Here is a 15539-nt window from a genome sequence, read left to right on the forward strand (position 1 = left end):
TCATGAATGGTTCCATTAACCATTTCACGTGATGGTTTTCCAATTTGAATTTGATTTGCATAGAAAGTCTATAGATCATTATGAAAGATGTATTTTAATGCTTTATTCCCACTCATGTCAAGTCATTTTTAAAAAGGTACTAATTATTGTTTTTCAAAAACATTGCACTCAAACACATTCACACATGCATTTACACACAAGTTTGCAAAAGCAATTTGATGAGGTTTTATTTAAATTTTCTTGGCTCATTTAAGTATGAGGTTATGCTAATTGTTTTCTTTTGGCTAAATTAACACCAGAAGTGTCACAGGAGCGGCGCGCGGTGGTTGGGATGGCACGGCGCGGCATCGAGCAGCGAGCGGAGGTGGGGCCGGACCGAGCACAGCGTCCGCCTGCAGCTACGCTCGATTTGGCGTGCACGGGACGGTAGCGGGCCTGTTACCGTCCCCCGCTGCAGGCCATTTTTACGCTCCCGCGTACTGCAGGGAACGATACCGTTCCCCGCTACGGGTAGCCTGAGCACGGCGTGGATGGAGCATCCCCTCACATGATTACGACCACCGGACACAAATTTGCAAGGTTTGCTTCTGCACTGTACACCTAACAAAAAAAATTACTGCTATTTCTCTAACGTTTATTTAATATTTTAATTTGCTTGCATCTTGAGCGTTTATGTTGCCGTTGCCAAAGCCTTCCAACTATTTCGCCCTAATCTCAACATATATGAGAGACTTTAACGAGAGTACAATATCCATTCTGCTAAATTTCATTATACTCACTACGGTGTAGTATATGTCATTTATTTGTGCTTTGCGATGCAAAATACCAATATACATATACCACAACCTCCTAATAATGTAGGATGGCTACTCCAGTTGTAGATGGTATGTTCCAGATAAATGGTTGGCTCAATCAATAGGTGCTACTTACATAATTCGAAGTTAGTTCATAAATTGATGTACATTTTATCAAATAACAAATATAGTTCGAAATAAATAGTAACCTCACAATTGAGTGCCAGCACAAATATATTTTATATGCGATTTAATTCCCATACACAAGTTCAATCGTATTTTATACACGAATAAATTTCCAGATACAAGATCAAACATATTTTATACGCAATTAATTGTCGCCAGAAGATCAAACAAAACTCGCATTTCACAAACCAACTCCAGCATAACATCACACTTATAATGGGCTAAAAATACCAAAAAAAATCAGTAAGAAAAAAGCGCTGAAAAAAAAACACAAGAGCAAAACGCATGAAAAACACGGTAGTAGGGAAGAGAGAGAAACTCGACGCCGCGGAGAGAGAGAGAGAGAAACAGAGTTGGCGAGTTGTTTTCCCTCTCTCCCTCCGCGCCCCCCTTTTCCCTCCCTTGTTGCTCTCCCCCTTCTTCCCCGCCCACAAGCTTCCCCGCGCCGCGTCCCGCTCCCGCTCCCGCGCCCCCCTCCGGCTCCATCCCGTCGCTTCCCCCACCAACTCGCGAATCGAAACCCGGCTCCCTCCAGCCCGCGCGCCCTCGCCGTCGCCATGGACGGCGGCTCCTCCAGCCTCCCCCTCCCCCACCCGCCGCAGGTCTACCTACGCCGCCCCGTGCCGCCGCCCGGCCCGCCTGTCACCGCTCCTCCTAGGGTCCACCTGTTCCGCCCCCCGGTGCCCATCCCCATCTTCTCCTCGAGGCCCCGCGCCGCCGCGAGGCCCCCGATTCCTCCTGCTGCTGCTCCAGCTCCCACTCCCCAAGTGGCCGCAGCGCCGGCGCCCCCTCGGCCGCCTCCTGCGGCCCCCACCTCCACCTCCGCCGCCGACAAGCAGCCTCCTCCTCCGGGCCAGCCGCAAGCTGGTTTGATGCTCCCGCCTCCGGCTCCTAAAGCGGCGGGGAAGGGGACACCCATGCCCAACCCACAGGTGAGTCAATCAAGTTCCGCGGGTTTTTCTTCCCCCTCTTTGCTTTGGCTGTAGCTAGCTTAGCTATTGCTAGAGCTGATTACTAGCTCAGTTGTCCTTGGTATGGTGCGATGCTCGTTGACGATTTTGGTATGAGATCATCTCTTGATCCTAGGTGCTACCTATGAATTTGGCGAGCTAGCGTGCCTGGGAAATTCTCTGATACTTTAGGTTTGCTCAATAACGAATATAGGTAGCATATTTGAGCGCAATGGCTTGATCGATCGAATTTGTTAGCTGTGTATTGTGTTCCAATGGCTTGCCAGATCAATCGGATGCAATCAATTAATCATTTCAGCAGTAGCAGCATTGTCTGTTATTACTGTGTCAAATGCCGTGAATGCTATGTATATGCATCTAGAGACTATGTGTTAGGTTGGTGTTCACTGGAACTCTAGTTTTCCTTTGATAGATGTACGCAGTATTTTCAGCAGTCAACAGCTGGATCAGTTGAGTATATTGGCCGCGGAAGCTGCCTATTTCCAAAGTTGACCATTTAAGAAATAGTGTCAATCATGTATATGTCAATTGATAGTTTCCTGTACATGAGCGTGTACTGTTTGGATAAGACTGTCAGATTATGCTCTGTTAGGTGCTTACCATTTTCCAAATAACCTGCCATGACTCTTCTCACTCTTATGCAATTCTTCTTCATGTCATTTGCTTAGAATATACTATCATCATGGATTCTAAAAGTGCTTATTAGTTGTGTGTTAAAACTTAAAAGTTTAGATCATTTTATCCATAATTTGGAAGATCTGGTAAATTTGTCTGCTTAACCTAATATGGTGGCCACACCTTGGAATGAGGGTCTCGTACTTAGGGATATTGCCTGGTTTCATCTCTCTTTTTTAATCATATTTAGCATAGTGTACCAGCTCTAGGCTGTTGTATGTATTGATTGATCGTCATCAATAATCTAATGTTCTAAGGTTGTTGGGTTATTGGATACATTCTGATTCTGTTACCGTGTTATTGCTGTAGTATGTTTCTTGACAGTGTCTTCTTGTTTGTGCTCCCAATATTGTAGCCGAATGAGCAACACAATGGAGGAGAAAATTCTCAAGCTGAAATCAACATGGGAGAGACTGCTCAAGATAAGGAGACTATCTCTGAACCAGTGAAAGTTATGCAACGAGTAAAGAAGCTAAAAGTTTCTAAACACAGCATGGGCGCCTCAGATGGTTCAGGAGCAGTTGAAGGTATGCTATTGCTAATTTCTTACTTAGCTTACATTTTGTGCCTTCATTTGATGCTAAAAGTTTGATGGTTATCTGTTTCTAACTAGACCAGTTCATTTTTTTGTGTAGGAGATGCTGGGCCTTCATTACATTCGATAAACCACTGCCGCTATGATAGCTCGCTAAGTCAGTTTGCTATATTTCCCCTTAACATTAAGATGCTATCTTTTCTTGTTCATTTATTGTAACCTTGTTGCCAGGTCTGCTCACAAAGAAGTTCATCAACCTGCTTCAAGGAGCAGAAAATGGAACCCTTGATTTAAATAAAGCAGCTGAGTCGCTGGAGGTCTGGTTTAGTATTTTGAATTCTCCTCAAGTTCCTAGTCTTATTTCATGATTTTGGGGTGAAATACCTTGACTTATTGTATTTTTTATTCTGCAGGTGCAAAAGAGGAGGATATATGATATAACAAATGTTCTAGAAGGTGTTGATTTAATTGAAAAAGGACTTAAGAATATGATTCGCTGGAAGTGAGTATCACCTGCTTCTGTTTTCTAACACAATTTTCAGTTACCTATAACCTTCTCTGATGAAAACAAATACATTGAAAGGGGATTTGACATATCGAAGCCTAAGGAGGTAGAATGCCAAATTTCCTCATTGAAGGTACCTGCCACTTGATTATATGATCCCCACTTTTCTTTATATGTAAGCTTGATTGTTTTTAATTTTTATACTTTTTTTTGAACTCATAGAGGCAAGTTGCATTGATCATCTTTTGCATCTTTTTTTTTTGGTAAATCTGTTTCTTGTGGGTTTCAAATCCATTAGAGTGGCTATTTTTGATGCTGGTTTGCCAAAACCTAACGCAACCCTCCTCCTTTACCCGGGCTTGGGACCGGCTATGCTGAGACGACTCAGGAGAGAGCGAGTCTTCCAGTCAACATAGGCGGAGTTTTGGTAAATCTGTAATTCAAAAAATAGAAATGAGATGATGAACTGGCTGTCCTTTCTTAGTAACATTAAGCTAACAGAAAAATAATTTTATATAATTAAATATTCTAGTATCCCTTTCTTAGTCTAGTTAAGATACAAATTGCTAAGTTGCGACATTTGTATTGTGCTCTTTTGACTATGTTGTGTAAGAGATTGGTCCACAATTGCAGCAAGATTTTTGAATTGAAGTCAAGCATCACTGTTGTACAATTTTATCTAACATACATCAAGTCTACCATGCTGTCTGCTTCTGGTATTCTTATTGTCATGTATATAGGACAGATCAAATGGAAAATGTGTTGTCTTCTCAATGTTCTGAGTAGCATGCAGTGTAAGTGAATAAGGAAAGTGTTTCAGTAGTCTATAGTTTGTTGGAATGATATCAGTTGATGATACCTACATGGTTATGTCTGTTATGAAAGAAGCCATCATCTCATGTTGAAATAAACATCCAAAAGTCTGAAGCTGATATGAATAGATCAATTTTCTTACATAACCTCAATTATATTTTCTGCAATGTTTTTTAAGTGCAATCTCATGTTCAGAGTACTGGTGTTTTCATTGGCACTGCATCGCAAGTTAATATACCTGTCTTCTGACAGCTTGCTTGACATTACATTTCGACAGTAGCATTTTTTGCCAGCCGTTTTCTGTAAACTTCCATCTAAATCCTATGTTTATAACAACTGATGGGTTTTCATAATCTGCAGGAGGAACTTGAATCTCTTTATGATGAAGAGGTCAGGTTGGATGATGAAATAAGGTAAGTTCTTTCCATATACGTTACAAAAAAATTGAGATGCCTCCTGCACCCCCTGTTTTTCTTCCCCTCCCTCCCTTTTGATTAGCAGTTGCCGCTATGCAGGGAAGCAAAAGAGAAACTACAAGCCCTTACACTAGATGAGGACAAAAGAAAGTAAAATACCCATCTCTTGTACCTTCTATTATTTTAAGCTCTAAAACACGGATACGTCAGGGGGCATGCGTATCCCGTATCGGATACATATCCGATACGGATACGCGCGGGATACGGCCAGGATACGTATCCACGCCGTGTCCGCGTATCCCAGTTTAATTGGGCCTGAAACTCACGATTGGAAACGTCTCAGCCCATTATTGGATACGGCCTGCGAGAGAGGAGGGCGCCGCGGCCCACCGAAGAGAGGAGGGGGGGTAGACGGGCGGCGGCGGCCAGACGCAAGGAGGAGGGGCCGACAGGCGGCGGCGGTCGAACCCGAGGTGGACGGGGCGGAAGGGTGGCGGCGGCCGGATGCGAGGAGGGGTGGACGGGCCGGCGAGGAGGGCGCCGCGCTGGCCGGCAGAGAGAGCCACGGGGAGGGACGGATTGCTGCGTGCCGATGCTCACCAAGAAGATGCGACCTGTCACCAGCACGCGAGCACCATCACTCCGCCGCTCTGCCGCGTCCCCGCACCGCCGCGGCCTCGCTCCGCCGTTGCCACCGCGTCCCCGCACCGCTGCGGCCCCGCTCCGCCGCCGGATCCGCCCGCGCCGGGGCTGGATCCAGCCTCCCCGAGCGCCGGCCGAGCTCGAGCTCAAGGGAGAGGAGCCGCCGCCGCCGTCGCTCGAGGGAGAGGGAGAGCCGCGCGCCGCCGGATCCGCCCGAGCTCGAGGGAGAGGAGAGGGAGGAGCCGCCGCCATCACTCGAGGGAGAGAGAGAGGAGCCGCGCCGCCGCCGGATCCGGAGCGGACTGGCCCCGCGTGGCGGCCGGAGCAGGAGGGGAGGGGCGGGGGCGGGAGCGGGAGCGGGAGGGGCAGGAGGGCCGGAGCAGGAGGGGAGGGGCGGGGGTGGGAGCAGGAGGATGAGGAGGGAAGGGGCGGTGGACGGTGTGGAGAAAGAGAGAGTAGAGTTTTCTTTTTATATAGTTGTTCTGAGTAGGGCTCGTATAGGTTTATTTGGGCTCGGTTTATTAACTGATGCGATCTCCTATTTCTATTTTCGGTCGATTTTGCTTCTGGTCTTTGCTTTGGCTAGTAATTGCTATTGCAAGGTAATTTACTACTTTACTACTTTCACAAATTTAATATGTACCATTATTTATTTATTTAAAGAAAATAGTAAAACGTATCCGCGTATCGGGTTTTTTAGAAAATTGCCGTATCCGCGTATCCGTATCCTTCCGATACCGATACACGTATCCGTATCCGTGCTGCATAGATTTTAAGTGTTGCTTCAGTCAGCTAAGCTCTTCTATCTGTCTGATTAGGTCGTTATATGTTTTGAAGGAAGATATAAATAAGATTCCTCACTTTCAGGTTAGAACTCGCTAGACATTATATTTCTCTCTTCTTGCAAATTATAAAATTATGTCATTAAGTCTCCCATTTACTGCAGGGATCCACGCTTATTGCTATAAATGCTCCTCATGGAACATGTGTTGAAGTTCCAGACCCTAATGCGGTACACAATTTTGATGTACAATTAGCTACTTGGTTGAATACTTGTAGGTGATGAATCTTTGTGGTTTCTAATGTTTATTCCTTCTCCAGGATCTGTACTTGTATGGGGATCTGGGTTTGCAAGAGAAGCATTACAAAATTGTCTTGAGAAGTTCAATGGGTCCCATAGATTGCTATTTAATAAGGTAAGCTCCAATAAGCATGTTAACTGTAGAATTGCTTCCCATGTTCTGTGTCTTGAAAATGCTAATCGGTAGCCACATTTTTATGTTCCCCATCAGTGACCAACAGGAGATATTTAACACAGATAAGCAGGTGACAGCGGGCAAATTAGAAGCTGTGGTCGCCACTGGCAGTTCTCAAGCTGTGCGGCAGGTGGATTCTGATCCAAATCAGACACCAGAAAAGGGTCAGAGCAATGATGTTTGCACGCATACATCAGAATCATCTAGAGAGCATGAGATCATTTCTGGCATTCTGAGAATTGTTCCATCAGATACCAATGTAAGGAATCCCAATAAACCACATAATTCATCTAGGCAGTCTTGTTGGCATGACGCTTACAGTTCTTTTTGCAGGCTGACTCTGATTACTGGCTCGCTTCTGATGTCGATGTTAGCATGACAGATGCATGGGGCATATAGAAGATGGATCCTTGGACTTACGGGCTCGTAATTGGTTCCTTGGATAGACAAAATAGAATGACTCCAAAGTACACAGTTGCAATGGGGTGAATGCGCATTGCATCCCCCCTGGTCCGTGCTCTGGCCCCATTAACCAACAAAGCAAAGGATACATGGTAGGCAGTAGATCTTGTACATTGGCAGCATGATTGTAGTTGTTACCCTGCTCCATTGTCAGTTGAGATAGGATCAGCATGTGTGGTAGGATCAGCATGTGTGGTAGGTCTCAAGTTAAATCATATATTGGCCTTTACCTTTGAACAGATTGTGTGTGTACATCAAGTTATGAGGCGACACAATCCCGAAGAAGGCCATCGGCGTATATTAGGTTATCTGGTCTTCGTTTATTTGAAGAGCAGTAATATTGTATATCCTGACTATCACTGTCAAATACCAATAGCAGATCCATAGAGGCTATAAAATTGTTTAACATGTTTTCCCCCTCACGTTTCTGAATGCGTTGGACGTACAGTTATTTTCGGTGCCTCCAAAACTTGTAAAAAGTTACTACATTCCTTTTCTATAGTGGGTCCAAACTTGTCTGCACTTTGCTCGAGGTTACTGTGCTCTTGTTTTCCATCTCTATGCCTCTTCTGTTTGGTCTGATCTTTTATGTTAAGTAGCACACTATTTATCTCAAATTTTCTTAGTCCTTTTGGATCATGTATAGCATCTTTGTTTTCTCCTTATATTTGCGTCTAAGGTATCATCTTGGTTTATATTTGTCATTCAAAACGGGGCATGTAGGTCCTGAGTGCCTGACCATTGATTGTGATGCACTTCTTGTCGTAATCGTAATCAAATAATCTGTAAGTTTTAACCAAGATACTACTAACGGGCCCATGCCTCCATCGATTGGTCCAAAACCTTGCGCAACAAACACAAAAAGAGAATTTTTTATTTTTATATTATTTTTTTTCGATTTATCAAAAATATATACTTAATTTTTTTTTGCAAATTTGTCGCCCAGCCGCCGGTCATTACTGCCATATGAATTGGCGGTTTGTTGCATGGGCCACGGCCCACACAACATACCGCCGTTTGAACTGACCGTGTTGGGACGGCTATACTGTAGAGGTCCTGTGTGAAGGAATATGAGGTAGCAAAAATAAAAATTTTCTACCACATAAACCAGGATTACTATAGTTATAGATCACGGGATTACCACTAGACGCGCGGTTGCGGAACTTCTGTAGCGCGTCGGTGTAGTGCAGATGGAAGCGGCAGTGCAGTTGCGAGAACCTCCTCACGTGCGGCTCGTCCTTGTGCAGCAGATGCGGCACCTCCAAGGTATCCACACGTACGAGAAGAAGTGCCGCGATCTGGACTGCTAGGTTCGCGAAGGCGACCTAGGGCTTGGGCGCGAAGGAGGGGCGGCACTGCAGCACCCCGCGGTTACGGTTCACGGTGGCATTACTGCTCACGCGAACAGTACCCGTGAATAGTAAAAGGCTAGGGTTTTTAGGCGCCCCCTTATGTTTATATAGCCCCTTAGGTGGGTTGCCTTGGGCCCCACCTTGGGCGCCCCCTTTTGAACCTAAAATGCCCATTAGTGCACCTAAGCCCAGCCTAATTCGGATCTCATCCTTATCGGGCTTTTTTCCCTTAAGTGTGTGACCCTATGGGCTCACATGCGAATAGACATGGCCCGAGTACTCTTACTCGGCCCAATAGTAGACAGTGGCCTCTAGCAAGACATGTCAACTCCTATACGCACACAAAGATCATATCAGACGAGCCGCCACAATATCATATACATGATGTTCCCTTTGCCTCACGATATTTGGTCTAGCTTAAAGCCGACCACTCTTTCTCGATCCTGTGATTCGGAATCCTTGGTTAACTCTTAACCCTAGCATGGCCATGCATTTCCTGATCCGAATCACTCGAGGGGCCCAGAGATATCTCTCTTGTAGAGAGGGGTAAATCCCATCTTGACCGACTATGTCTCACAGCATGCTTCTTGACAGACCCGAAAGCCACCTTTATGACTACCCTGTTATGGTGCAGCGTTTGATAGCTCCTAAGTAAGTCGGTTCACATCTTGAGTACATACGACGATCTCAGGTCTTAGGACACAGCGTACATATTGTGTAATGAGAAGTCATCATCTCGTGTTGGGTCAGTTTAGTCTCATGTCTCACATGAGCCCACTTTATTAGTTTGACATCCCCATGTCCATGACTTGTGAAAAGTAGTCAATCAACTAATACATGTGCTAGTCTAATATTCATGTGTGTCCTCACATGAACTCCGACTAGGAATATTTTAGAATATTTATAAAAGTATACAGTTTAACAAATACTTCACATAAGCATTAATCAATACATGTTGTCATCCATGAATATTCAAGGTACACTTTATTAACTATGAATACAAGAAAATATGATTGCCTCTAGGGCATATTTCCAACACTGTGGACCTCCCAGTAACATATCGCCAATTGAATTGGCTATAGCGCTCTCGCCAATTGATTTGGCGATAGGCAGCCTCAGCTGTAAAAATCTTTGTAGAGGTGTAAAATTTTTTGTATAGGGTGTGACGTCCGAAAATAACATTGGTTCAGACGTCCGAAAATTTTGAAAACAAGATTTTGATGTCCGAACATCGTAACAACGGGCAAGCCGCCTTTTGGGGGAGGGCAGTCCGAAAGGTCATGTTTGGTCCATGCTATGGAGCGTAGTGTCGCATCCTATGGTACGACGGTCCGCCGATGAAACAATAATTGTTCAAAAACATTATTGAATGTGGTGACCGATTGTGCAAATAGTTGACCATTTTTTTTGTAATTTTTCAAAGTACTAGTATGATAGTTTTCCAATGCCGGATGTTGCACAATTTTATTAGAAAGGAGGACAACCTCCATAACACCACGAGTACATAGGAAGCGAAAAGAGGCTTCCGAAACACCAGGAGTAGACATGAAAAGCACGGAAAAAAAACAATACATACAAAGTGAAAAGAGGCTTCCGAAACAAACACGCACCATATTGATGTGGAACGAACATAACTTATTCTGACAGCATGATTGATCAGAATGAAATGGACCAGTACAACATCCATCATTCACGGCCAGTTCCCTTATCACGTCCCGCCCGTTTTGCTTTCTCGCTCTCGCACTTGCGTACATCTTCATCCACCTTCTTCAACCACTCCATATATTGCTGATCACGACGAGTGATCCATGTGTCAATCCACTCATGGAAATGACACCAATGAATATGCGTCTCATCACCAGCGTGCTTTAGTAAACAAGAAAAGAAATAAATTTATTTTAAAAATAAAACTACTAGACAAACATATTTAAATATTAATCTATATCTGTGATGTTGCACCTCTTTTTTGGACTTCCTCGATATTCTTGCAACACCAATACCTCTGGCCAAAAGTCTCGTAATCACGAGATATGTTCGGAACACAACACATCTGGCAATAGCAATCGGGTGGCTCTACACCTTTCGGCCATACCTTGCAGTCTGTAATACATCTATTGGGATCGTTAGGAGAAGGTCCTAAATTAGCCTCTATTTCCCGATGGAAAGATGCCCTTGAGAATGAGGAGCTCATAGCTGTTTGTTTGGGCTAACTGAAAAAATGTGGAAGCAAATAAGCAAGCCTGTGCTCTCGGCAACCACATGATCGCATTTTATACACGCAGGACTACCTGCATCATCCTTTCCAACAGTGATGGAGTCACGGAGTCTATTATTTAGCATGCACAGTGACGTTTCATGTCAACAGTTCAAGCACTTTAGGCACAGACATGACCTATCACTGCTCCACAGTGCTCCACACTTTTGCACTCACACGCTCCATACTGCTCACTGATCACACTTTAAACACAGACATGACCTCTCACTGCTCCAGACTTCTACACTCGCACGCTCCACAACGCTCACTGCTAGCACTTTAAACACGGACATGACCTCTCACTACTCCTGACTTCTGCACTCGTATGCTCCACAACGCTCACTGCTAGCGCTTTAAACACGGACATGACCTCTCACTGCTGCTGACTTCTGCACTCGCACCCTGCACACCACCCACTACTCAACAGTGCTGCCCTCTCTCTTTAAACACAGAAATGACAAGTCCCTGCTCCACCCTACTGACCTTTCACAGCACAACACAAAGTGCTGCCAGCATTGTCCTTTGAAACAGCGACGGAGTCACGAGAGCTCCACACTTTAACGACAGACAGGACCACTCACTGCTCCAGACGTCTGCCCTCTTACTTCAAACACGGAAATGACCACAACCATGTGATTTTACTTTATACTCGAATCCAATGCACAATTAAATTAGGCCGACCGAACCATGTGCACCTCCAATCCAATTAGTATGGCAAATTAGGTAGGAGCCATAAAGTCATGGATTTCATTAAGATAACGATAACATAGCAACGAGTCATTGTGTATGCATTAGTATGATAAATGACGCATGATACCTTTGCTCTGAACTTGGAACTAAAACAACGAACTACAGTGGCACATGCAACACGGTAACCATGCCTTAGGGAATTTAAATTGCGTAGATTACATGATGGTGCTTTACTGAGTGCACCGGGGATATTTCCCCTTCCTAATAGCCTCGGGCCCTGCTTCCTTAGAACGGTGGGCCCTCTCTCGCTTCTTCTCCCTATCAGCTTCACGTGCCTCCGCCTCCTGACGTTCCACTTCTGCAATCCTTTTCCGGATATCTTCCTGGTCTTTCTTGTGCTTCTCCTCCATCTGTTCCTCGTGCAGCATTCATTACCACCTTTCTGTAGCCCGCCTTTCTTTGTGTTCAACGTGATCCTTAGTGTTGACGCTCCTTAGCGCCCCCGATTTATATACCGCAAGTGCACGGTTTCGTGTAGCTTTTCCCTTAGAGTATTCCCCCAAGGTTTATCAATCCACGGAACCAAAGAGACAAGAAACAATCTACTAGCATAGAAATTCCTTTGTGTGAGATGGTGAAAACGAATCTAATCTATTGAAAACATGACAAACACCGAAGGTAGCAAGAGAAAGTTAGAGATAACCAATCTAGATCACCTAGATCATGCATATGTTGTAGTTCCAGCTAGATAAAGTGAAGTAAGATAGATGTGAATCTCAATGAAAAGCCTCTTTAAACCCAAAATCTCCAATCCGATCCCTCGATACCTAACCTACTAAGTAGCAACGGCCTGTCACGACGCCACCCCTTTCAACGAGATACCCTGAAGCAAGTCGAACCCCCTTTGGTAGTTCCGCCATGAACCTCTAGCCACCATGACTACAAGATCATGCTAAGTGATCTATCTCGATAATAGATCTAAGATGAAGCGAACCCAAAGAAAAGAACGAAATCGGAAGAGGAGAACATGGTCGCTAAACATTCGGAAACACAAATAACTTCACCATGAATGATAGTACATCACAAGATCACAACCGGGGCCCTACCTTGATCTTGATGATCCTAGCTCCAGAACTCCGACGTGGTCTTCCTTGCAAGGTTCCCACGTCGGCTAGGGCAAACCCTAGACAACTAGCACGACCCTCGGCTCTCTGAGAGGTGTCCCTCTATCTTCTCTACTCCTTGGCGTCGTCTCCCGAATTGATCTCTGCGTGAACCTTGGGGAGGGGTCTTTAAATAGCCTCAGGGAACCCACGGTCAAAGGGGAGGTCGAACCGACCTAAAAACAGGCTGGGCTGGCCGGCCCAATGAGCCTAGGCCGGCCGGCCTGGGTCTTTCCTTCGCCGGCTGGTGCTCAACTTTCTCCCCAAGACTCCTGGAATCTTCTAGAGTTTATGTCTTTCACGATTGCACCCCTTTAGACGTCGTTATCTTCGAGATTTCTTCGAGGAGAAGGATAGGATGGAAAATCCTTCCTTAAATATCTCTTTGCTTTGCTTAGCCCCGAAGTATCTCGATCTTATCTTTTGGGCTTTGTCTTTTGGGCTTCATTGGAGGGTGGATGTGCATGAACGAGCCTCTAATCATCATGGCCTTCGATCCTTTGTTCGGGCTTTGGCCTTCGTCATTCTTCGTGTCATCGCATGATCGTGGGCCTCACCATTTCATGCTCCAAAATTGGTCAAAAACCTGCAAAAACGAAGTACCTCCAAAATATATGTGCAAATGCGAAAACGACCAATAATTGGGCCGAGGTTAGGATGGTTAGTGATTTTGATATTAAATTCATGCTATTATCAAAGTTAAACAGGGGATAAAATGGATACTTAAGGAGCGCCAACATTCCCCCCATGCTTAAATCTTGCTCGTCCTCGAGTAAGTCTTTGATAAAAATCAGCGCTGCCTTTCAGTGTCCAATCCCTGCACTTGATCATACACGAGAAAACACAATGCTCCCAAAATATTTTGCAATTAATAATTCAAGTTGTAACCAGCTTTTTCAATGTGGAAGGTAGATACAAGTTAAATGCTTCCCCACAATTATTAAGCACATGCTCTCAAAATTAAACAAGTCTCAGAATTAAGAAAGTAAGTTCCAAAAGTAATGCTAAACCAAGATCAATAATTCAAACCTCATTGCAATTTGCTCATGGAAACTCTCAGCTCATCTTGTCTCTCAATCTTGCTAGAACTCACTCCTTTCTTTCTCTCATACGTATGTGTGAGGCTTTATCTGGAGCTCTGGAAAGGTTAGTCCTAACAAAAGATATTATAATCAAGATATTATCAAAACAAGAAATACTTCTTATGGATTTACCGAGACTCGTCAAAAAGACCATTGGAAAATAATTTCTTTGTGGAGAGGGAGAGAATGGAACACACACTTTAGATGGTGGACATGTGCAAATGGCAACGGTTGATCCCAAGGCACAACTGAAGTCCTTGTTATCGGATTGCACATGGTTGGAATAATTGAGTATAGAATAATCTTCAAAGTATCTGGAGTTTAATGAAGCTAAAGGAACCGAGGAGCTTTTCATCATTATTCTTTTTTTCTTTTTGCTCCTCAGAACCATTGGCAACACAACGCACTTACTCCACCTCCCCCCATGCTTGAACTTTTACTTGTCCTCAAGCAATGAAGTGATGATAACTTGATGGAGTGAGTGCACAAAAGCTTTATCAATTCTCTGGACATAACTTTGGAATTCAAGGGAGCATCTCCTCGTGAAAGATTGAAGCCAACAGAGGAGGAAAAGGGGCAGGCCGGCCGGCCTAGGGGTGTTGAGCCGGCCGGCCTACTGCCTATAGGCCTCCACTTCTTCGGATTTTTCTTCTGCAAGCTCTTTGATGCTTCCCAAGCTTATGTTTTACTGAATTTTGCTCTTGATTCCACTGTTTTGCCGTCGAATTAAATATATACTCAATATATAGGTTGTGGTCAAGGAGGTGTTTCACAAAAAGATGTTTTTGGTTAGGGGTGGATATCCAGCGAGGTTTGCGATGTTCCCGGTATAGAAACTCACAATGCATGGATAGAATGGCTAGCAAAAGAGAGGTACGCAAAAATACGGAATGATCAGCTTCTTAGTCTCGTACCAAAGAAGATAAATCCTGAATTAATTCACCTGAAAATAATTCTTGCCCTATGGTTTGTTATGATATATCATTTAGGCTTGAAGAAGGGTAGAGCAATTGCAAAAGGTATCATTGACAAGGTTAGCTCAGAATTAAATCCAAATTAAATTTTCCTTGACAAGCTTAAGTAAGAGAGCAAGAGTAAAAGATATGGGTCTTAATTTATCATAACCTCCACAATTGAATTAGCCGGCATTTAATTAATTTTCAGATCATGTTAGAGAGAGCATTAGTTTAATCATGCATAAACCAAGCACAAGAAAGTAGACAAAGCGGCAACGATCATTATATTTTAACATGGCACAAACTTTCTATCATCATTACTAACCATAACATTAAAGCGTAGGTAATGCATTTATATATTATGGTGATGAAGACAAAAGAAAACAAATTGCACACATGCTGAAATAAATAAAACAGAAAATTGCTACGCACACACAAGCTTGCACACATGCTGAAAATAAATGAAAAGAAATAGAAAATCCAAACCACACGTGCGAGCATTTTATTCATGGTCATGCCATCGATCAATCTCCTTGATTGGCTCTTGCGTTGTATCCTTGATTATAATACTGCTGAAATGCTCCTCCATTAAATTGTTCCGGTGGCGTCAGGCCTAGAAGTCCCATTTGATATGCAATTCCTGCAGTTCCATCTTCTAGTTGGGTTGTTTGCCTCCGGATGGCATCTATATCTTCCACATTTCTTCTCGCATAAGCACCCATAATTCTCATTCCTTGTTCTGGTTGAGGGAGGTCAAAATATTGTGCTCCAAATGACAGGTCGGGCA

At 44.1% G+C, this 15539-nt stretch overlaps 1 protein-coding gene across 1 annotated transcript; it reads left to right on the plus strand.

The window, feature by feature from the left end:
* The first annotated feature begins 1417 nt into the window (after window positions 1-1417).
* On the plus strand, window positions 1418-7750 carry LOC120682069 (transcription factor E2FB-like). The gene is made up of 13 exons (XM_039963819.1): window positions 1418-1912; window positions 2982-3153; window positions 3262-3318; window positions 3393-3478; window positions 3575-3663; window positions 3745-3799; window positions 4840-4892; window positions 4995-5045; window positions 6356-6404; window positions 6484-6549; window positions 6639-6733; window positions 6830-7052; window positions 7127-7750. The coding sequence occupies exons 1-13, from the start codon at window positions 1538-1540 to the stop codon at window positions 7190-7192; spliced, it is 1437 nt and encodes a 478-aa protein (XP_039819753.1). The 5' UTR covers window positions 1418-1537; the 3' UTR covers window positions 7193-7750.
* Window positions 7751-15539: the final 7789 nt, after the last annotated feature.

This window comes from Panicum virgatum, chromosome 7N, assembly GCF_016808335.1.
Source record: "Panicum virgatum strain AP13 chromosome 7N, P.virgatum_v5, whole genome shotgun sequence".
In the NCBI taxonomy this organism is placed as follows: Eukaryota; Viridiplantae; Streptophyta; class Magnoliopsida; order Poales; family Poaceae; genus Panicum; species Panicum virgatum.

Bases quoted from the DNA above. Each gene is read 5' to 3' on its own strand.
- LOC120682069 (XM_039963819.1), top strand. From the start codon at position 1,538: ATGGACGGCGGCTCCTCCAGCCTCCCCCTCCCCCACCCGCCGCAGGTC. The intron at 1,913-2,981 runs GTGAGTCAATCA...CCAATATTGTAG, and splicing joins CACCCATGCCCAACCCACAG to CCGAATGAGCAACACAATGG. The intron at 4,893-4,994 runs GTAAGTTCTTTC...GCCGCTATGCAG, and splicing joins AGGTTGGATGATGAAATAAG to GGAAGCAAAAGAGAAACTAC.